At 38.3% G+C, this 24,738-nt stretch overlaps 1 protein-coding gene across 1 annotated transcript; it reads right to left on the minus strand.

Moving 5' to 3' along the window:
- Window positions 1–13: 13 nt before the first annotated feature.
- Window positions 14–16,951, minus strand: LOC121958186 (hydroxypyruvate reductase-like). Its single transcript, XM_042507055.1, has 4 exons — window positions 16,898–16,951; window positions 15,548–15,923; window positions 15,296–15,361; window positions 14–45 (listed from the first exon to the last, which is right to left on the minus strand). Exons 2-4 carry the CDS (start codon window positions 15,918–15,920, stop codon window positions 14–16), a joined length of 471 nt encoding a protein of 156 aa, XP_042362989.1. The 5' UTR covers window positions 15,921–15,923; window positions 16,898–16,951.
- Between the last annotated feature and the right edge of the window lie 7,787 nt (window positions 16,952–24,738).

A 24,738-nucleotide genomic window follows, 5' to 3' on the forward strand; every position in this document is an offset into this window, starting at 1 on the left:
GACAAAACACAAGTTAGAACACAGACGGGCAACACTTGTTTGCTTCTTTGAGCAGTTTGAAGCCCAATGTTTCCCATTCCAATAATCCCTAAAATCGAACCTGTGACTTCAACTCCCAACGGGCACTGTGACTTGTGGTTGGTGTTGGGGTAATCATAGTAATAATAATAATAATAATGGAGCCACCCTTTAAATATCAAACTTTTACCTTCTGTTCCTGTTGTGATACAGGATCTTCATGTTAAATCCTTTGCTTCTTTGAGCAGTTTGAAGCCCAATGTTTCCCATTCCAATAATCCCTAAAATCGAACCTGTGACTTCAACTCCCAACGGGCACTGTGACTTGTGGTTGGTGTTGGGGTAATCATAGTAATAATAATAATAATAATGGAGCCACCCTTTAAATATCAAACTTTTACCTTCTGTTCCTGTTGTGATACAGGATCTTCATGTTAAATCCTTTGCTTCTTTGAGCAGTTTGAAGCCCAATGTTTCCCATTCCAATAATCCCTAAAATCGAACCTGTGACTTCAACTCCCAACGGGCACTGTGACTTGTGGTTGGTGTTGGGGTAATCATAGTAATAATAATAATAATAATGGAGCCACCCTTTAAATATCAAACTTTTACCTTCTGTTCCTGTTGTGATACAGGATCTTCATGTTAAATCCTTTGCTTCTTTGAGCAGTTTGAAGCCCAATGTTTCCCATTCCAATAATCCCTAAAATCGAACCTGTGACTTCAACTCCCAACGGGCACTGTGACTTGTGGTTGGTGTTGGGGTAATCATAGTAATAATAATAATAATAATGGAGCCACCCTTTAAATATCAAACTTTTACCTTCTGTTCCTGTTGTGATACAGGATCTTCATGTTAAATCCTTTGCTTCTTTGAGCAGTTTGAAGCCCAATGTTTCCCATTCCAATAATCCCTAAAATCGAACCTGTGACTTCAACTCCCAACGGGCACTGTGACTTGTGGTTGGTGTTGGGGTAATCATAGTAATAATAATAATAATAATGGAGCCACCCTTTAAATATCAAACTTTTACCTTCTGTTCCTGTTGTGATACAGGATCTTCATGTTAAATCCTTTGCTTCTTTGAGCAGTTTGAAGCCCAATGTTTCCCATTCCAATAATCCCTAAAATCGAACCTGTGACTTCAACTCCCAACGGGCACTGTGACTTGTGGTTGGTGTTGGGGTAATCATAGTAATAATAATAATAATAATGGAGCCACCCTTTAAATATCAAACTTTTACCTTCTGTTCCTGTTGTGATACAGGATCTTCATGTTAAATCCTTTGCTTCTTTGAGCAGTTTGAAGCCCAATGTTTCCCATTCCAATAATCCCTAAAATCGAACCTGTGACTTCAACTCCCAACGGGCACTGTGACTTGTGGTTGGTGTTGGGGTAATCATAGTAATAATAATAATAATAATGGAGCCACCCTTTAAATATCAAACTTTTACCTTCTGTTCCTGTTGTGATACAGGATCTTCATGTTAAATCCTTTGCTTCTTTGAGCAGTTTGAAGCCCAATGTTTCCCATTCCAATAATCCCTAAAATCGAACCTGTGACTTCAACTCCCAACGGGCACTGTGACTTGTGGTTGGTGTTGGGGTAATCATAGTAATAATAATAATAATAATGGAGCCACCCTTTAAATATCAAACTTTTACCTTCTGTTCCTGTTGTGATACAGGATCTTCATGTTAAATCCTTTGCTTCTTTGAGCAGTTTGAAGCCCAATGTTTCCCATTCCAATAATCCCTAAAATCGAACCTGTGACTTCAACTCCCAACGGGCACTGTGACTTGTGGTTGGTGTTGGGGTAATCATAGTAATAATAATAATAATAATGGAGCCACCCTTTAAATATCAAACTTTTACCTTCTGTTCCTGTTGTGATACAGGATCTTCATGTTAAATCCTTTGCTTCTTTGAGCAGTTTGAAGCCCAATGTTTCCCATTCCAATAATCCCTAAAATCGAACCTGTGACTTCAACTCCCAACGGGCACTGTGACTTGTGGTTGGTGTTGGGGTAATCATAGTAATAATAATAATAATAATGGAGCCACCCTTTAAATATCAAACTTTTACCTTCTGTTCCTGTTGTGATACAGGATCTTCATGTTAAATCCTTTGCTTCTTTGAGCAGTTTGAAGCCCAATGTTTCCCATTCCAATAATCCCTAAAATCGAACCTGTGACTTCAACTCCCAACGGGCACTGTGACTTGTGGTTGGTGTTGGGGTAATCATAGTAATAATAATAATAATAATGGAGCCACCCTTTAAATATCAAACTTTTACCTTCTGTTCCTGTTGTGATACAGGATCTTCATGTTAAATCCTTTGCTTCTTTGAGCAGTTTGAAGCCCAATGTTTCCCATTCCAATAATCCCTAAAATCGAACCTGTGACTTCAACTCCCAACGGGCACTGTGACTTGTGGTTGGTGTTGGGGTAATCATAGTAATAATAATAATAATAATGGAGCCACCCTTTAAATATCAAACTTTTACCTTCTGTTCCTGTTGTGATACAGGATCTTCATGTTAAATCCTTTGCTTCTTTGAGCAGTTTGAAGCCCAATGTTTCCCATTCCAATAATCCCTAAAATCGAACCTGTGACTTCAACTCCCAACGGGCACTGTGACTTGTGGTTGGTGTTGGGGTAATCATAGTAATAATAATAATAATAATGGAGCCACCCTTTAAATATCAAACTTTTACCTTCTGTTCCTGTTGTGATACAGGATCTTCATGTTAAATCCTTTGCTTCTTTGAGCAGTTTGAAGCCCAATGTTTCCCATTCCAATAATCCCTAAAATCGAACCTGTGACTTCAACTCCCAACGGGCACTGTGACTTGTGGTTGGTGTTGGGGTAATCATAGTAATAATAATAATAATAATGGAGCCACCCTTTAAATATCAAACTTTTACCTTCTGTTCCTGTTGTGATACAGGATCTTCATGTTAAATCCTTTGCTTCTTTGAGCAGTTTGAAGCCCAATGTTTCCCATTCCAATAATCCCTAAAATCGAACCTGTGACTTCAACTCCCAACGGGCACTGTGACTTGTGGTTGGTGTTGGGGTAATCATAGTAATAATAATAATAATAATGGAGCCACCCTTTAAATATCAAACTTTTACCTTCTGTTCCTGTTGTGATACAGGATCTTCATGTTAAATCCTTTGCTTCTTTGAGCAGTTTGAAGCCCAATGTTTCCCATTCCAATAATCCCTAAAATCGAACCTGTGACTTCAACTCCCAACGGGCACTGTGACTTGTGGTTGGTGTTGGGGTAATCATAGTAATAATAATAATAATAATGGAGCCACCCTTTAAATATCAAACTTTTACCTTCTGTTCCTGTTGTGATACAGGATCTTCATGTTAAATCCTTTGCTTCTTTGAGCAGTTTGAAGCCCAATGTTTCCCATTCCAATAATCCCTAAAATCGAACCTGTGACTTCAACTCCCAACGGGCACTGTGACTTGTGGTTGGTGTTGGGGTAATCATAGTAATAATAATAATAATAATGGAGCCACCCTTTAAATATCAAACTTTTACCTTCTGTTCCTGTTGTGATACAGGATCTTCATGTTAAATCCTTTGCTTCTTTGAGCAGTTTGAAGCCCAATGTTTCCCATTCCAATAATCCCTAAAATCGAACCTGTGACTTCAACTCCCAACGGGCACTGTGACTTGTGGTTGGTGTTGGGGTAATCATAGTAATAATAATAATAATAATGGAGCCACCCTTTAAATATCAAACTTTTACCTTCTGTTCCTGTTGTGATACAGGATCTTCATGTTAAATCCTTTGCTTCTTTGAGCAGTTTGAAGCCCAATGTTTCCCATTCCAATAATCCCTAAAATCGAACCTGTGACTTCAACTCCCAACGGGCACTGTGACTTGTGGTTGGTGTTGGGGTAATCATAGTAATAATAATAATAATAATGGAGCCACCCTTTAAATATCAAACTTTTACCTTCTGTTCCTGTTGTGATACAGGATCTTCATGTTAAATCCTTTGCTTCTTTGAGCAGTTTGAAGCCCAATGTTTCCCATTCCAATAATCCCTAAAATCGAACCTGTGACTTCAACTCCCAACGGGCACTGTGACTTGTGGTTGGTGTTGGGGTAATCATAGTAATAATAATAATAATAATGGAGCCACCCTTTAAATATCAAACTTTTACCTTCTGTTCCTGTTGTGATACAGGATCTTCATGTTAAATCCTTTGCTTCTTTGAGCAGTTTGAAGCCCAATGTTTCCCATTCCAATAATCCCTAAAATCGAACCTGTGACTTCAACTCCCAACGGGCACTGTGACTTGTGGTTGGTGTTGGGGTAATCATAGTAATAATAATAATAATAATGGAGCCACCCTTTAAATATCAAACTTTTACCTTCTGTTCCTGTTGTGATACAGGATCTTCATGTTAAATCCTTTGCTTCTTTGAGCAGTTTGAAGCCCAATGTTTCCCATTCCAATAATCCCTAAAATCGAACCTGTGACTTCAACTCCCAACGGGCACTGTGACTTGTGGTTGGTGTTGGGGTAATCATAGTAATAATAATAATAATAATGGAGCCACCCTTTAAATATCAAACTTTTACCTTCTGTTCCTGTTGTGATACAGGATCTTCATGTTAAATCCTTTGCTTCTTTGAGCAGTTTGAAGCCCAATGTTTCCCATTCCAATAATCCCTAAAATCGAACCTGTGACTTCAACTCCCAACGGGCACTGTGACTTGTGGTTGGTGTTGGGGTAATCATAGTAATAATAATAATAATAATGGAGCCACCCTTTAAATATCAAACTTTTACCTTCTGTTCCTGTTGTGATACAGGATCTTCATGTTAAATCCTTTGCTTCTTTGAGCAGTTTGAAGCCCAATGTTTCCCATTCCAATAATCCCTAAAATCGAACCTGTGACTTCAACTCCCAACGGGCACTGTGACTTGTGGTTGGTGTTGGGGTAATCATAGTAATAATAATAATAATAATGGAGCCACCCTTTAAATATCAAACTTTTACCTTCTGTTCCTGTTGTGATACAGGATCTTCATGTTAAATCCTTTGCTTCTTTGAGCAGTTTGAAGCCCAATGTTTCCCATTCCAATAATCCCTAAAATCGAACCTGTGACTTCAACTCCCAACGGGCACTGTGACTTGTGGTTGGTGTTGGGGTAATCATAGTAATAATAATAATAATAATGGAGCCACCCTTTAAATATCAAACTTTTACCTTCTGTTCCTGTTGTGATACAGGATCTTCATGTTAAATCCTTTGCTTCTTTGAGCAGTTTGAAGCCCAATGTTTCCCATTCCAATAATCCCTAAAATCGAACCTGTGACTTCAACTCCCAACGGGCACTGTGACTTGTGGTTGGTGTTGGGGTAATCATAGTAATAATAATAATAATAATGGAGCCACCCTTTAAATATCAAACTTTTACCTTCTGTTCCTGTTGTGATACAGGATCTTCATGTTAAATCCTTTGCTTCTTTGAGCAGTTTGAAGCCCAATGTTTCCCATTCCAATAATCCCTAAAATCGAACCTGTGACTTCAACTCCCAACGGGCACTGTGACTTGTGGTTGGTGTTGGGGTAATCATAGTAATAATAATAATAATAATGGAGCCACCCTTTAAATATCAAACTTTTACCTTCTGTTCCTGTTGTGATACAGGATCTTCATGTTAAATCCTTTGCTTCTTTGAGCAGTTTGAAGCCCAATGTTTCCCATTCCAATAATCCCTAAAATCGAACCTGTGACTTCAACTCCCAACGGGCACTGTGACTTGTGGTTGGTGTTGGGGTAATCATAGTAATAATAATAATAATAATGGAGCCACCCTTTAAATATCAAACTTTTACCTTCTGTTCCTGTTGTGATACAGGATCTTCATGTTAAATCCTTTGCTTCTTTGAGCAGTTTGAAGCCCAATGTTTCCCATTCCAATAATCCCTAAAATCGAACCTGTGACTTCAACTCCCAACGGGCACTGTGACTTGTGGTTGGTGTTGGGGTAATCATAGTAATAATAATAATAATAATGGAGCCACCCTTTAAATATCAAACTTTTACCTTCTGTTCCTGTTGTGATACAGGATCTTCATGTTAAATCCTTTGCTTCTTTGAGCAGTTTGAAGCCCAATGTTTCCCATTCCAATAATCCCTAAAATCGAACCTGTGACTTCAACTCCCAACGGGCACTGTGACTTGTGGTTGGTGTTGGGGTAATCATAGTAATAATAATAATAATAATGGAGCCACCCTTTAAATATCAAACTTTTACCTTCTGTTCCTGTTGTGATACAGGATCTTCATGTTAAATCCTTTGCTTCTTTGAGCAGTTTGAAGCCCAATGTTTCCCATTCCAATAATCCCTAAAATCGAACCTGTGACTTCAACTCCCAACGGGCACTGTGACTTGTGGTTGGTGTTGGGGTAATCATAGTAATAATAATAATAATAATGGAGCCACCCTTTAAATATCAAACTTTTACCTTCTGTTCCTGTTGTGATACAGGATCTTCATGTTAAATCCTTTGCTTCTTTGAGCAGTTTGAAGCCCAATGTTTCCCATTCCAATAATCCCTAAAATCGAACCTGTGACTTCAACTCCCAACGGGCACTGTGACTTGTGGTTGGTGTTGGGGTAATCATAGTAATAATAATAATAATAATGGAGCCACCCTTTAAATATCAAACTTTTACCTTCTGTTCCTGTTGTGATACAGGATCTTCATGTTAAATCCTTTGCTTCTTTGAGCAGTTTGAAGCCCAATGTTTCCCATTCCAATAATCCCTAAAATCGAACCTGTGACTTCAACTCCCAACGGGCACTGTGACTTGTGGTTGGTGTTGGGGTAATCATAGTAATAATAATAATAATAATGGAGCCACCCTTTAAATATCAAACTTTTACCTTCTGTTCCTGTTGTGATACAGGATCTTCATGTTAAATCCTTTGCTTCTTTGAGCAGTTTGAAGCCCAATGTTTCCCATTCCAATAATCCCTAAAATCGAACCTGTGACTTCAACTCCCAACGGGCACTGTGACTTGTGGTTGGTGTTGGGGTAATCATAGTAATAATAATAATAATAATGGAGCCACCCTTTAAATATCAAACTTTTACCTTCTGTTCCTGTTGTGATACAGGATCTTCATGTTAAATCCTTTGCTTCTTTGAGCAGTTTGAAGCCCAATGTTTCCCATTCCAATAATCCCTAAAATCGAACCTGTGACTTCAACTCCCAACGGGCACTGTGACTTGTGGTTGGTGTTGGGGTAATCATAGTAATAATAATAATAATAATGGAGCCACCCTTTAAATATCAAACTTTTACCTTCTGTTCCTGTTGTGATACAGGATCTTCATGTTAAATCCTTTGCTTCTTTGAGCAGTTTGAAGCCCAATGTTTCCCATTCCAATAATCCCTAAAATCGAACCTGTGACTTCAACTCCCAACGGGCACTGTGACTTGTGGTTGGTGTTGGGGTAATCATAGTAATAATAATAATAATAATGGAGCCACCCTTTAAATATCAAACTTTTACCTTCTGTTCCTGTTGTGATACAGGATCTTCATGTTAAATCCTTTGCTTCTTTGAGCAGTTTGAAGCCCAATGTTTCCCATTCCAATAATCCCTAAAATCGAACCTGTGACTTCAACTCCCAACGGGCACTGTGACTTGTGGTTGGTGTTGGGGTAATCATAGTAATAATAATAATAATAATGGAGCCACCCTTTAAATATCAAACTTTTACCTTCTGTTCCTGTTGTGATACAGGATCTTCATGTTAAATCCTTTGCTTCTTTGAGCAGTTTGAAGCCCAATGTTTCCCATTCCAATAATCCCTAAAATCGAACCTGTGACTTCAACTCCCAACGGGCACTGTGACTTGTGGTTGGTGTTGGGGTAATCATAGTAATAATAATAATAATAATGGAGCCACCCTTTAAATATCAAACTTTTACCTTCTGTTCCTGTTGTGATACAGGATCTTCATGTTAAATCCTTTGCTTCTTTGAGCAGTTTGAAGCCCAATGTTTCCCATTCCAATAATCCCTAAAATCGAACCTGTGACTTCAACTCCCAACGGGCACTGTGACTTGTGGTTGGTGTTGGGGTAATCATAGTAATAATAATAATAATAATGGAGCCACCCTTTAAATATCAAACTTTTACCTTCTGTTCCTGTTGTGATACAGGATCTTCATGTTAAATCCTTTGCTTCTTTGAGCAGTTTGAAGCCCAATGTTTCCCATTCCAATAATCCCTAAAATCGAACCTGTGACTTCAACTCCCAACGGGCACTGTGACTTGTGGTTGGTGTTGGGGTAATCATAGTAATAATAATAATAATAATGGAGCCACCCTTTAAATATCAAACTTTTACCTTCTGTTCCTGTTGTGATACAGGATCTTCATGTTAAATCCTTTGCTTCTTTGAGCAGTTTGAAGCCCAATGTTTCCCATTCCAATAATCCCTAAAATCGAACCTGTGACTTCAACTCCCAACGGGCACTGTGACTTGTGGTTGGTGTTGGGGTAATCATAGTAATAATAATAATAATAATGGAGCCACCCTTTAAATATCAAACTTTTACCTTCTGTTCCTGTTGTGATACAGGATCTTCATGTTAAATCCTTTGCTTCTTTGAGCAGTTTGAAGCCCAATGTTTCCCATTCCAATAATCCCTAAAATCGAACCTGTGACTTCAACTCCCAACGGGCACTGTGACTTGTGGTTGGTGTTGGGGTAATCATAGTAATAATAATAATAATAATGGAGCCACCCTTTAAATATCAAACTTTTACCTTCTGTTCCTGTTGTGATACAGGATCTTCATGTTAAATCCTTTGCTTCTTTGAGCAGTTTGAAGCCCAATGTTTCCCATTCCAATAATCCCTAAAATCGAACCTGTGACTTCAACTCCCAACGGGCACTGTGACTTGTGGTTGGTGTTGGGGTAATCATAGTAATAATAATAATAATAATGGAGCCACCCTTTAAATATCAAACTTTTACCTTCTGTTCCTGTTGTGATACAGGATCTTCATGTTAAATCCTTTGCTTCTTTGAGCAGTTTGAAGCCCAATGTTTCCCATTCCAATAATCCCTAAAATCGAACCTGTGACTTCAACTCCCAACGGGCACTGTGACTTGTGGTTGGTGTTGGGGTAATCATAGTAATAATAATAATAATAATGGAGCCACCCTTTAAATATCAAACTTTTACCTTCTGTTCCTGTTGTGATACAGGATCTTCATGTTAAATCCTTTGCTTCTTTGAGCAGTTTGAAGCCCAATGTTTCCCATTCCAATAATCCCTAAAATCGAACCTGTGACTTCAACTCCCAACGGGCACTGTGACTTGTGGTTGGTGTTGGGGTAATCATAGTAATAATAATAATAATAATGGAGCCACCCTTTAAATATCAAACTTTTACCTTCTGTTCCTGTTGTGATACAGGATCTTCATGTTAAATCCTTTGCTTCTTTGAGCAGTTTGAAGCCCAATGTTTCCCATTCCAATAATCCCTAAAATCGAACCTGTGACTTCAACTCCCAACGGGCACTGTGACTTGTGGTTGGTGTTGGGGTAATCATAGTAATAATAATAATAATAATGGAGCCACCCTTTAAATATCAAACTTTTACCTTCTGTTCCTGTTGTGATACAGGATCTTCATGTTAAATCCTTTGCTTCTTTGAGCAGTTTGAAGCCCAATGTTTCCCATTCCAATAATCCCTAAAATCGAACCTGTGACTTCAACTCCCAACGGGCACTGTGACTTGTGGTTGGTGTTGGGGTAATCATAGTAATAATAATAATAATAATGGAGCCACCCTTTAAATATCAAACTTTTACCTTCTGTTCCTGTTGTGATACAGGATCTTCATGTTAAATCCTTTGCTTCTTTGAGCAGTTTGAAGCCCAATGTTTCCCATTCCAATAATCCCTAAAATCGAACCTGTGACTTCAACTCCCAACGGGCACTGTGACTTGTGGTTGGTGTTGGGGTAATCATAGTAATAATAATAATAATAATGGAGCCACCCTTTAAATATCAAACTTTTACCTTCTGTTCCTGTTGTGATACAGGATCTTCATGTTAAATCCTTTGCTTCTTTGAGCAGTTTGAAGCCCAATGTTTCCCATTCCAATAATCCCTAAAATCGAACCTGTGACTTCAACTCCCAACGGGCACTGTGACTTGTGGTTGGTGTTGGGGTAATCATAGTAATAATAATAATAATAATGGAGCCACCCTTTAAATATCAAACTTTTACCTTCTGTTCCTGTTGTGATACAGGATCTTCATGTTAAATCCTTTGCTTCTTTGAGCAGTTTGAAGCCCAATGTTTCCCATTCCAATAATCCCTAAAATCGAACCTGTGACTTCAACTCCCAACGGGCACTGTGACTTGTGGTTGGTGTTGGGGTAATCATAGTAATAATAATAATAATAATGGAGCCACCCTTTAAATATCAAACTTTTACCTTCTGTTCCTGTTGTGATACAGGATCTTCATGTTAAATCCTTTGCTTCTTTGAGCAGTTTGAAGCCCAATGTTTCCCATTCCAATAATCCCTAAAATCGAACCTGTGACTTCAACTCCCAACGGGCACTGTGACTTGTGGTTGGTGTTGGGGTAATCATAGTAATAATAATAATAATAATGGAGCCACCCTTTAAATATCAAACTTTTACCTTCTGTTCCTGTTGTGATACAGGATCTTCATGTTAAATCCTTTGCTTCTTTGAGCAGTTTGAAGCCCAATGTTTCCCATTCCAATAATCCCTAAAATCGAACCTGTGACTTCAACTCCCAACGGGCACTGTGACTTGTGGTTGGTGTTGGGGTAATCATAGTAATAATAATAATAATAATGGAGCCACCCTTTAAATATCAAACTTTTACCTTCTGTTCCTGTTGTGATACAGGATCTTCATGTTAAATCCTTTGCTTCTTTGAGCAGTTTGAAGCCCAATGTTTCCCATTCCAATAATCCCTAAAATCGAACCTGTGACTTCAACTCCCAACGGGCACTGTGACTTGTGGTTGGTGTTGGGGTAATCATAGTAATAATAATAATAATAATGGAGCCACCCTTTAAATATCAAACTTTTACCTTCTGTTCCTGTTGTGATACAGGATCTTCATGTTAAATCCTTTGCTTCTTTGAGCAGTTTGAAGCCCAATGTTTCCCATTCCAATAATCCCTAAAATCGAACCTGTGACTTCAACTCCCAACGGGCACTGTGACTTGTGGTTGGTGTTGGGGTAATCATAGTAATAATAATAATAATAATGGAGCCACCCTTTAAATATCAAACTTTTACCTTCTGTTCCTGTTGTGATACAGGATCTTCATGTTAAATCCTTTGCTTCTTTGAGCAGTTTGAAGCCCAATGTTTCCCATTCCAATAATCCCTAAAATCGAACCTGTGACTTCAACTCCCAACGGGCACTGTGACTTGTGGTTGGTGTTGGGGTAATCATAGTAATAATAATAATAATAATGGAGCCACCCTTTAAATATCAAACTTTTACCTTCTGTTCCTGTTGTGATACAGGATCTTCATGTTAAATCCTTTGCTTCTTTGAGCAGTTTGAAGCCCAATGTTTCCCATTCCAATAATCCCTAAAATCGAACCTGTGACTTCAACTCCCAACGGGCACTGTGACTTGTGGTTGGTGTTGGGGTAATCATAGTAATAATAATAATAATAATGGAGCCACCCTTTAAATATCAAACTTTTACCTTCTGTTCCTGTTGTGATACAGGATCTTCATGTTAAATCCTTTGCTTCTTTGAGCAGTTTGAAGCCCAATGTTTCCCATTCCAATAATCCCTAAAATCGAACCTGTGACTTCAACTCCCAACGGGCACTGTGACTTGTGGTTGGTGTTGGGGTAATCATAGTAATAATAATAATAATAATGGAGCCACCCTTTAAATATCAAACTTTTACCTTCTGTTCCTGTTGTGATACAGGATCTTCATGTTAAATCCTTTGCTTCTTTGAGCAGTTTGAAGCCCAATGTTTCCCATTCCAATAATCCCTAAAATCGAACCTGTGACTTCAACTCCCAACGGGCACTGTGACTTGTGGTTGGTGTTGGGGTAATCATAGTAATAATAATAATAATAATGGAGCCACCCTTTAAATATCAAACTTTTACCTTCTGTTCCTGTTGTGATACAGGATCTTCATGTTAAATCCTTTGCTTCTTTGAGCAGTTTGAAGCCCAATGTTTCCCATTCCAATAATCCCTAAAATCGAACCTGTGACTTCAACTCCCAACGGGCACTGTGACTTGTGGTTGGTGTTGGGGTAATCATAGTAATAATAATAATAATAATGGAGCCACCCTTTAAATATCAAACTTTTACCTTCTGTTCCTGTTGTGATACAGGATCTTCATGTTAAATCCTTTGCTTCTTTGAGCAGTTTGAAGCCCAATGTTTCCCATTCCAATAATCCCTAAAATCGAACCTGTGACTTCAACTCCCAACGGGCACTGTGACTTGTGGTTGGTGTTGGGGTAATCATAGTAATAATAATAATAATAATGGAGCCACCCTTTAAATATCAAACTTTTACCTTCTGTTCCTGTTGTGATACAGGATCTTCATGTTAAATCCTTTGCTTCTTTGAGCAGTTTGAAGCCCAATGTTTCCCATTCCAATAATCCCTAAAATCGAACCTGTGACTTCAACTCCCAACGGGCACTGTGACTTGTGGTTGGTGTTGGGGTAATCATAGTAATAATAATAATAATAATGGAGCCACCCTTTAAATATCAAACTTTTACCTTCTGTTCCTGTTGTGATACAGGATCTTCATGTTAAATCCTTTGCTTCTTTGAGCAGTTTGAAGCCCAATGTTTCCCATTCCAATAATCCCTAAAATCGAACCTGTGACTTCAACTCCCAACGGGCACTGTGACTTGTGGTTGGTGTTGGGGTAATCATAGTAATAATAATAATAATAATGGAGCCACCCTTTAAATATCAAACTTTTACCTTCTGTTCCTGTTGTGATACAGGATCTTCATGTTAAATCCTTTGCTTCTTTGAGCAGTTTGAAGCCCAATGTTTCCCATTCCAATAATCCCTAAAATCGAACCTGTGACTTCAACTCCCAACGGGCACTGTGACTTGTGGTTGGTGTTGGGGTAATCATAGTAATAATAATAATAATAATGGAGCCACCCTTTAAATATCAAACTTTTACCTTCTGTTCCTGTTGTGATACAGGATCTTCATGTTAAATCCTTTGCTTCTTTGAGCAGTTTGAAGCCCAATGTTTCCCATTCCAATAATCCCTAAAATCGAACCTGTGACTTCAACTCCCAACGGGCACTGTGACTTGTGGTTGGTGTTGGGGTAATCATAGTAATAATAATAATAATAATGGAGCCACCCTTTAAATATCAAACTTTTACCTTCTGTTCCTGTTGTGATACAGGATCTTCATGTTAAATCCTTTGCTTCTTTGAGCAGTTTGAAGCCCAATGTTTCCCATTCCAATAATCCCTAAAATCGAACCTGTGACTTCAACTCCCAACGGGCACTGTGACTTGTGGTTGGTGTTGGGGTAATCATAGTAATAATAATAATAATAATGGAGCCACCCTTTAAATATCAAACTTTTACCTTCTGTTCCTGTTGTGATACAGGATCTTCATGTTAAATCCTTTGCTTCTTTGAGCAGTTTGAAGCCCAATGTTTCCCATTCCAATAATCCCTAAAATCGAACCTGTGACTTCAACTCCCAACGGGCACTGTGACTTGTGGTTGGTGTTGGGGTAATCATAGTAATAATAATAATAATAATGGAGCCACCCTTTAAATATCAAACTTTTACCTTCTGTTCCTGTTGTGATACAGGATCTTCATGTTAAATCCTTTGCTTCTTTGAGCAGTTTGAAGCCCAATGTTTCCCATTCCAATAATCCCTAAAATCGAACCTGTGACTTCAACTCCCAACGGGCACTGTGACTTGTGGTTGGTGTTGGGGTAATCATAGTAATAATAATAATAATAATGGAGCCACCCTTTAAATATCAAACTTTTACCTTCTGTTCCTGTTGTGATACAGGATCTTCATGTTAAATCCTTTGCTTCTTTGAGCAGTTTGAAGCCCAATGTTTCCCATTCCAATAATCCCTAAAATCGAACCTGTGACTTCAACTCCCAACGGGCACTGTGACTTGTGGTTGGTGTTGGGGTAATCATAGTAATAATAATAATAATAATGGAGCCACCCTTTAAATATCAAACTTTTACCTTCTGTTCCTGTTGTGATACAGGATCTTCATGTTAAATCCTTTGCTTCTTTGAGCAGTTTGAAGCCCAATGTTTCCCATTCCAATAATCCCTAAAATCGAACCTGTGACTTCAACTCCCAACGGGCACTGTGACTTGTGGTTGGTGTTGGGGTAATCATAGTAATAATAATAATAATAATGGAGCCACCCTTTAAATATCAAACTTTTACCTTCTGTTCCTGTTGTGATACAGGATCTTCATGTTAAATCCTTTGCTTCTTTGAGCAGTTTGAAGCCCAATGTTTCCCATTCCAATAATCCCTAAAATCGAACCTGTGACTTCAACTCCCAACGGGCACTGTGACTTGTGGTTGGTGTTGGGGTAATCATAGTAATAATAATAATAATAATGGAGCCACCCTTTAAATATCAAACTTTTACCTTCTGTTCCTGTTGTGATACAGGATCTTCATGTTAAATCCTTTGCTTCTTTGAGCAGTTTGAAGCCCAATGTTTCCCATTCCAATAATCCCTAAAATCGAACCTGTGACTTCAACTCCCAACGGGCACTGTGACTTGTGGTTGGTGTTGGGGTAATCATAGTAATAATAATAATAATAATGGAGCCACCCTTTAAATATCAAACTTTTACCTTCTGTTCCTGTTGTGATACAGGATCTTCATGTTAAATCCTTTGCTTCTTTGAGCAGTTTGAAGCCCAATGTTTCCCATTCCAATAATCCCTAAAATCGAACCTGTGACTTCAACTCCCAACGGGCACTGTGACTTGTGGTTGGTGTTGGGGTAATCATAGTAATAATAATAATAATAATGGAGCCACCCTTTAAATATCAAACTTTTACCTTCTGTTCCTGTTGTGATACAGGATCTTCATGTTAAATCCTTTGCTTCTTTGAGCAGTTTGAAGCCCAATGTTTCCCATTCCAATAATCCCTAAAATCGAACCTGTGACTTCAACTCCCAACGGGCACTGTGACTTGTGGTTGGTGTTGGGGTCAACAGCTACTTGGTGACCTACAGAAAAAAAACCAGACTTTTTTTTATCAGACTTGCTTTCAAATTGAAGCAAAAAAGCTGGAAGTCTTGGTATTGTCATAGTATTGATTCAGGTTTCCTTTGACCTTGAGAGTTTAAGGATATATGGTGTCATTTAGATCGTAAAGCCCTTAAGGAAAGTGTACCATTTTGGTCCTAACTCACCTTTAACGATATTGCGTGCTGATGCCAGAAGCAGACCCATCACCATATCTGCGGTGGCGTTGCTCACTACATCGGGTGTGTTGGTCACCTTCACTCCCAGACTGGTAATGTACGGCACATCCAGATGGTCGACACCTGCTCCTCCGCTGGCGACCACCTTCAGCGAGGGAAGCAAACTGAGCAGCGAAGGCTTGGGCACAGGGAGAAACCACACAAAAATGACCTGGATTTTCGGACAATACAGATGAGGGTTTTGAAGCAAGTCTTTGTGGCAGACGATTTGGAAGTGTTGTTTCAATATGCCAATAAACTCTTTAAGGTGACCTTGATCTTCCACATCTGAGATCAGAGCCCATGGCTTATTGTTCTCCATTACCTGGAGGGACAAAGCATAAATTGAAACAAAGCATGAAAACTTGAATACTAAAATGAGTTGCATGTTAGCACTTCCAGTTCATTTGTCTTGAAGTCAATGGATTTTTCATTTGGTTGTTGGTTAGATGTCTGAAATAAGGTCTGTGGTTAACAGGTTAAAATATTTTTCACTGATCATAAATTAGTATCATGAGCTTTTACTTGTGACAGAGCTTATTTTTTTGCAATAAACCAAATTCCAATGGTAAAAACACCACTGACCTTTTTTAAGTAGAAATAAACAGAATGATAGCAGAAATGTCCTTAAAGAGCTGATCAGATTGAAATTCGGATGCTATCTGTATCTGAACGTATGCAGAGGTTGTAGGTCATAGAAATTCAGAGTGCAATAGCTTAACAGACACAGAAAGAAAGACATGGGCTTAATATTTTAAAAAGCATATGCAATTCAAGTAAGGTTGGATAAAATCATACAGGTCTATGTGTGTATGACTGTGTGTGTGAGTGTGTGTGTGTGTGTGTCAATAAGTGTATATTTTTGAACGTTAAACCTCTGAAGGCTCAAATTTTTTAACAATTGAAAAAACAAAACACCAATCAGAGGCAGCAACTGACAGAGATTTAATCACCATCAGAATCACCAGTGTTTCTGTCTGAAAGTGATGAGTCATGGTTAGGCTTAGCTGATAAAACCCAGGAAGCACTGCCTGAAAAGACACCCAGTGTCAAAAAATCTTAGTTGTATTGTTGAAATTTCTTCACTTTGATCCCAAGATTTTGCTGAAGACATAGAAATGTCACAATACATCTCATTAGCATTTTTTGTTAGATTATTTCTGCTTAGTAAATGGTCCAAATGTTTTAGACTCCACAAAAAGTAATAACAAGACCAGTTCTTTCAAATAACTGAAATTGGTGTATTCAACAACTGTACCTTAGGCAATATGTGTCTGAAATTGCTGTTCTTTGGCTTACTGGTTTTGTGCACTTCCTCAGCTGAGACTCTCGTCCTGATTCTTTCTCTTGCTGGGTAAGGTTGCTGATTAAAGAAGCCTGTCACTGATCAGCGTCTCTAACTCATTCTTTGGCTCAAGGGGTGTGTAGGCTGTACTTTGGTTACAGTTCTCATGTGAGACTGCTGTTAGTGTTTGAAGCTGCTACGATTGATCGACTCTATTTATTCATTCGGTAGGCCATTGTGATAGACATGACAAAATTACCAACTCATCATTTAACTGTTTTTAGAGAGGTGGTAGGCCATTCTGATCGACATTTGCACCTATCAGATCGACCTACTCTAAATTTAACTCTATTTATATGGGTGGGAGGCCATTCTGATAGATATTTGTCTGTGTCAAAATGAGCAACTCATCGTTTAACTCAATTAAGAGAGGTGGTAAGCCATTTACACCAGACAGAATGACCTAAGCTACCTTTAACTCTTTTTATTCATTTGGTTCTGATAGACGTATGTACCTATCAGAATGACCTACTCCACATATAACTCTCTTTATACAGGTGGTAGGCCATTCTGATAGATATTTGTCTGTGACAAAAAGACCAACTCATCATTTAACTCTATTTAGAGAGGTGGTAGGCCATTCTGATATACCTTACAGAATGACCTATGTTACCTTTAATTGCTAACTAGTTTGAAAATTGAATTATCATTTCAGTCATTATTTTAAGGCAGAAAAGCCAAGCTTTTTAAATGTAAGAATTTAATGCTTTTTTTGTCATACATGATAATGCACTGAATATCTCCCACAATAGGCAGGATTTTGTAAAGGTGGTCAATGAGCAGGTTACTACTGAATAAGCTTTTGATATGGTTTCATTAAAATGTCCACACTTACAAAAACTGTAAGAACCTTTGCATTCAACCTACATCAAGATAAAATGTCAATTGAACATGTAACCACTGGGAGGCAGCAACACATTATCTTGTGTCTGTGTGATCTGATTAGCAACTTCACATGTGTTTGAATGTGCTTTAAGTCCCACCTTTTCCGACCTTTTTGGTGTGTAATCTACTTCTTGTAACCCATTAAAGTGAAGAAATACCCAAGCCCTATTACCATGATGGTTCTCTGGCCACATATAATAAAAAGGGGCAACCTTTTTAAAAATTTTTTTTTTTTTTTGTTTTTTACACATGAGAGGCTGAGAATAACTGCATAATGTGAATGTGTCTAACCACCTCAATGTACCTATAGTGGGTTTAGAATGTGAATTGTTTTTTTCTTTTTTTTCTCTCTCTTATTTAATCTTTATTTTTATTATTTATTCACTTTTTATGTCTATTTTAAACTGCATTATTTAAGTATTTCACTTGTGATTTGTACATGTTCAGTTCCTCTCGATATACGTATGTTACATACTTGACTTAATATAGGAATTTGAAAAGTTACTGTCTTAACACTTGTGTGCTGTTGAAAATGAAAATGCACAAAACACATTTGAGGGAAAAAAAAGTAAAGGAATATGTATGGGGACATAAGAGTGAGTGAGTCATGTAATGCAAATGATAAAACTTAAAACTATATTGTAACTTTAAACAGCTTTTAAAAAATCCTTTATAAATCTGTTGTACAGGTCCAGTGTGTGGGATTCTGGGGCATCTATTGGCGGAAATGGAATATAACATTCATAACTATATTTTCGTTCGTGTATAATCACCTCATACTAACAATTGTTGCTTTTTTCTTTTTCTTTTTTTTTCTCCCTTAGAATGAACTGTTTGTATCTACATACAAAGCATTTCCTAGAGTCTGGCTAAACACTGGCTCAGGACACAGCCATTAGCATTTTTTTTTTTTACATTTTTGTGGCAGCCACTGTACCTCTCCTACACACTTTGCACACAAGTTCAAGTTATGTAACCTCACCACTAGATGTCACTAAATCCCACACACTGGACCTATAAAATGCATCTAGATTGTGAGATTGAAAACACATTTTTACAGTAATTTACTAAATGTATTTCGGGTACAATGTTTTTTAGTTTTGTTTTTAATTTTGCAAACATTGTGGAAACAGTATGTCTTTGGTAAATTAGGAGGATTAATGTCCCATTGTTTAACATTGTTTCACTGTAAAGCTTTTTAGACAAGATTATTATATTTTTGAATGTAACCTTTTTTCTTGGATTGCACATAGGTCAATTTGATTATTAAAATTTGCAGCATGTAACATTCTCAGAAATCTTGCCATAAACCTTATGAGTAGAAAGTAGTGGTTCTCACTGAGCTGACTCACTGGTGCTCACCAGGATAAGACTCTGACTCTCTGCACAGTCACAAAGTCACCTGTCGAACTTTCAAAATGCAGCCTCCCACTAAATTGATAAAAATTTGGCAAGGCGAAGGTAGCTGTAACATGATTGTTTGTGCATGTGCATGTGTCTGTATGTGTATGTGTTCCTGCAACCAGTCAGAGCATCAGGAAAGGCCATGTGTGCGAAGCAGCTGCAGATCAGCAGCTTACCTGCTTTTTACTGTTATGTAATCTGAAACCAGCTGAACTTAAAGTATCTTCTCCTCCTCTCTGCCTTGCAGCTCCTTATCCCTGCCTTTGTCTACTCACACCTCTCCACCCCTGTGTCTGTAGTTCTTCTTCACCTCCTTCCATCTCTCCCTTCTTACCCCACCTCTCTGTCATCTGGGTGTCCCCCAAACTTTAATCTCCACAGTCCACTTTTCTCATCCACCTTGTCCTCATCTCCATCTCCCTCTGTTCTTTTTAAAATTTTGGTGCCCTCTCTTTTTCTCTCATCCATGAGGCTGCAACCTCTTTAACTTTCTTTAACTACATTGGCCAGGAGTCATTAAGGGTTTCATTAAGCCGGTTCAGATCTGCGGCTCCATGTGCCGCCATACAGCATGTTGCCTTTTAGCAGTTAAAGTGCTGACTCACCTGGTAGACACAGGGCTCATATCTCTGCATCATCACACAGCAGTTTGGATGTTGTTGACAATGCTCTTCACTGATCAATAAACATACAAGGAGGTATGATCAATGTTTTATCAGGAGGTCAAAAGGCATTTTTTGTTTGTATTTTGAGGATGATGCATCATACATTTTATCAGGTTCAAAGTTTCACCCCTCCTCATAAACACTTAACATCATGTCTCAGTACGAACTTATTGTGCCGCGTATCATGATCTCATGTTGTTAGACAGGTGAGGACTTATACCTGACCAGTGCTGTCACAGTTGTCACAGTACAGCCCAGAGGACACTTGCTGACGTGAGTCCACAGCTTCATCCTGACTCAGCTTATCAGAACTCTTTGAAGTCGAGGTGTAGCTGCTTTTCACTCTGCCGCCGCCGAGCAGATAAAAATAAAACTCCCAAACAATGCACATGACTTTGTCAGGTTTATAAATGGTGTTGTGGTGTCATATCTGCTTTCTTGTGTTTGATGGCAGAGGGAAACTGCAGTGAAACAAGGCAGGAGAAATTCAGTATATAAATACAGTATTTTACTCTTTTTTTACAGTCACTTCCAGAGACAAAATAATAAAAAGGATCAGTAAAGACTCAGAAATGATGCAGGTAAATGTTGGTAATATGGAATATGATAAGTATGTATTCTTCTGTGTATAATCACCTGAAAATAAGAATTGTCATGTTTTATTTACCTTAGAACGAGCTATTCATATCCACATATGAAGATCGCGATGTTGCACCGTCATGTTTCTACTTTCATAGTCTTGTAAAACCTACTTTACTTCTATATAAGATAATACTGTGAATCTAATTAAGACATAACTGTTTAATTTTATCCTCTTAGCACATGTGTAATTGCAGTGAAGAAAACTGGATTTTCACGTGTGTATAGCTGATTTTGAATGCATTCACTGCCATTAAACTCTCTGGACAGCTGCATTTTCTTTTTTTCTTTTTTTTAAATAATTTTATTTTGTCAGGGAGGTCATACATATTCTAAGGTAGTATATAAATCATTGCACTTATAAATTATATTATAAATACATCATGATGTAAACATGATTCAGATAAATGTACCAATCCATTTGGCAACAAAGCTTTCCTTTCCTCTATTGCTCTCCCTTTCATTTTACTTTAAAATATGAATATCTGAACAAATGAACAATAGATGTAACACTCACTCATTTATACATAAAGATCCATTCACAACACACTCTTCTTGGTAATTCAGTAGGGATGGCAATTTAACAAATTAATTAAAGTAAATCTGGTCTCTGTGGGCTAATGTACCTGAACTATTTTGACCACAATCCTTTAAACTTCTCTGATTGCATTTTTATAGAAAATGTTAGTGTCTCCATTATGTAAAATTCATGGACAATTTTTAACCAATTTTCTAATGATGGAGCAGACAGCTGCATTTTCATCAAAAATATAGAAAAAAGTGTCTCCATTTTCTTCGCTGTTCAGTTTGCTGTGTTTTTGCCACTAGTTTCATGTTTCTGCCAACATTACATAGCTAAATCCTGCTGAACTCCTTAGCGGACATTTGCAGAGCATTGCTCTGACTGATTAAAGGTTAGATGCTAAATAAAAAAGAGCATGTCTTTAGTGACTCAGGCTTCCCCCACAGGGTTTCCTTCCCAAGATATTCCCGGACAAGTTACAAGGATTTCCCCTCCCGCAGGTGCTGCTGTCTTGCAGAAATATAACAGAGAGTTCACACCTGTGTGTCTTCTAATGGTTTCGAAGAGGCTCAACATGCAGCGCTCAGCATGTCCCGGTTGAGAATAAATTCCCCCTTTGGGTAATCCAGTCAGCCTGAGCATTAGTCTGCTGCTCATGACGCACAGATCAATTTAGTAGAGCCAGCCTTGTTCTCTGACTGATGGAGAATCACCTGCTTGTCACTGATGTCTTTTGATACTTTGGACACCTTTAATATTCACTGAAGATCTGTAAAAACTTTCAGCACAGATGAAAATATCACATACTGTTGAGTAAATCTGCAGAATCAGTGGAGATAAGAAAACAAGCAGTGTAACAGAAACATCATGATCCAGTCCTCTAATTTTCTTTTGCAGAATTTTTCTGGAACTTTTAGAGACCTCTCCTCAATAAGATCACAGTCCTCAGCCCCGGGGACGGCTGCCAGAAAGCTTAGCTCACCGCAGAACTTTTGGCCACGCTCCTCAGAGGGTTCAGAGCAGCACAAGGTTAACTCTGTGTGTGTGGTTAGATAACAGATAATCAGTGAGAAGAGGTGTTTGGTCCTCTACTGTGCAGCTCAGTAGCTTCTCCATCCAGCACCAGCTACTTAGCCTTGTCTCTAAAGCCACTGTTACCTAATGACGGAGCCCGTGTAGAGCCATGGGCCGGCTGATTTAGAAGGTGGCTCTCCAGTTCAAAGCCTCTTGGCGTTTGAGCTGTGGCAGACCAGGCATATCTGGTGTGTGTTTGTGTGCAGAGTTGGGGATTGCTCTCCAGTCAGATCAATGTTATGCAAACCTATTAGTCAGAGGTTGCAGTGCTAGCTCCACAGTACTCAGGGACTCTCCCTCAGGGTCAAACTCACTGATGAGCTCTCACTTCTGCTAAGAGTGAATAACAATGTTGTCTGCTGGTGAAAGCTAACAACAGAGGATTAAACAATGATGCCATGACACCAAATTACTCACCCTGAAGCGGCATTGTCACAGGCAACACAGACTCATGATATAAGTTCATTATTAAACATTCATTAATTGACATTTCATAAGCTATGTTTTTTTCTGAATATTTACTTTGTGATTAAAAAACTGCAATTTTTAATTACAGCAGTGTAGCATAACACATAAAGATGTCATTAATTAGACAGAAATATATAAAACAAAATTTACAGACAATGACAAGACAAATTTAATTGTACATTTAAAGGTCCAGTGTGTAGGATTTACGATGATGTATTGTGAGAAGTATGATGTCTTTAGTGACTAATCACCTGAAAATAATAATCATTGTGTTTTCGATGCCTTAGAATAAGCAATTTATATCTACATGCGAACGGCCCATTAACTACAGAGATGTTGACCGCTATGTTTCTACAGTAGCCCAGAGCGGACAAACAAAACAGTGGCGCTTCTGTGTCAGTTGCTGTAGTTCGTAGCCCCTCTGTGATGAGAGAATTGGGGAAACATCTTTTTTTTCTTTTTTTTTTTAAATGTGAAACTGCTTTATTCATTGTTTTTACCAGTTTAAATCACTGTATCTGTTTGTTTTAGAGAGGAAGTGACTTCTGTGGGTCATTTGTGTCCTCATGAAAACGTATCCTGAACAATGAACACGGAAGGAAATCTTACTGGGAGAAGTTTCAGTTGGTTGTGATTTTCAAACTTCATTGCTAGATTCCACTAAATCCCCCGAAATCTTACACATTGATCCTTTAAGGTTTTACAAGATTTTTTGTATGATTGATCCTAATCACAAATTGCATACCGCATCCTGTACAGTTTTTGAAAACTTTTGAAAATGCGTGAATAATCCAAATGACGCATTCCCTTCCATGAGCAGTGTTGGTTTACACCAGTAGTGCTCCTGCTACCTTTATCTTTAAGTAAATGAAGTGCCTGTTTTCAACCTTCCCATGTTGGCTGTCCTCACACATTTTTGCTAAGAGGCAAATCCAGTCGCAGCAGTTCTGCACAGGTCAGGTGTATGCAGGGCCATTTCTGGGCTGTGAGAATGTTCCGGGCTTGGCTGACCATGAACCACAATGTCCCCGGTTTGAGTCTGGCCGGGACCATCACTGCATCTCGTTCCTCTTTCTCTTCCATTCTTCCTATTATCTATAATAAAGACATAAAATGACCCCCTGAAATATTTTTTTTTGTGTGTGAACAAGACCCCCCTCTTCTACTAATTATGATGAAAATTATTTTCATATCTTTGGAGCATGTCTGCTCACTGCATGCTGACCTTAGTTCAGTGTTGCATGTGTCACCATTACTGTATGCATTCATTCATGCATCTTAGGGTTTATATAAGATGATTTACCCCCAGCATTTCAAGCAATAATGTTCCCATTCTGTTAAGACTCCTATAAAACCTTTTTATAGCAATGTTAGCATTGTTATTCATTAATCTAGACTTTTGCAACACTGCAGAGAAGTGCGTGGATGTTTCCTGAATGTTCTTCAGACATGTATAATCTCTCTGTTTTGTTCAGTTTTTGTAAATTTTAGTTTTTGAGGTCAGGAGTTTGCTGACTCAGCAGGCAGGAGGAGTTCTCAATGTGCTTTATAAGGCCATTAAGAAAATGCTCCCTGGAACACCGTCTGAATAAGCCCTGTGGCTTTGACTTCCACTAATCATCTTAGGCAAAGCATGGCTCTCAATGTGCCTGCAAGGGAACACCTGTACTGGGCCACTGTGAATGCATGGTGGTTATCATCACCATAATCTCTCTCATCATTATCATGCAATACTCAGAAATAAATAAGCTTATTATGTTGCTGTTCCAGCAGAACATATCAACTAGAGGTGAATGGAGCAACGCAAATAAAGTAAAAATGAATAAGTAAATAAATAAAATTAATATATAACTATTCATTTTTATCATGTGAAACCCTGCAAAAGTTGCAAATACCCCTCATTAGCAAAAAATAGCAAGGCAGATAAATTACACATGATACATGCAAAACTAGCCTTAGAAATTGCATTTGCATTAAATTACATTTGCATTACACTTCATCATTGAAGACATGCATTTGGACAGGTGAAACCTGAGAACACTTGCACTGCACAGCTGCACAGCTTATAGCTACGCTAAGCCTGTAAGACTCTGAAATATATAAAATGTTGCTTTATTAATTTTTCCTATCCGCAACA

This window comes from Plectropomus leopardus, chromosome 18 (assembly GCF_008729295.1).
Source record: "Plectropomus leopardus isolate mb chromosome 18, YSFRI_Pleo_2.0, whole genome shotgun sequence".
Classification (NCBI taxonomy): Eukaryota; Metazoa; Chordata; class Actinopteri; order Perciformes; family Serranidae; genus Plectropomus; species Plectropomus leopardus.

What these genes read in the sequence shown, in the direction of transcription:
- LOC121958186 (XM_042507055.1), bottom strand. Translation starts at nt 15,920, where the DNA reads ATGGAGAACAATAAGCCATGGGCTCTGATCTCAGATGTGGAAGATCAA. An exon ending in AGCACGCAATATCGTTAAAG is followed by an intron (nt 15,362 to 15,547) that starts GTGAGTTAGGAC and finishes TTTTTTCTGTAG; the next exon opens with GTCACCAAGTAGCTGTTGAC. An exon ending in CCCGTTGGGAGTTGAAGTCA is followed by an intron (nt 46 to 15,295) that starts CAGGTTCGATTT and finishes AACTGCTCAAAG; the next exon opens with AAGCAAACAAGTGTTGCCCG.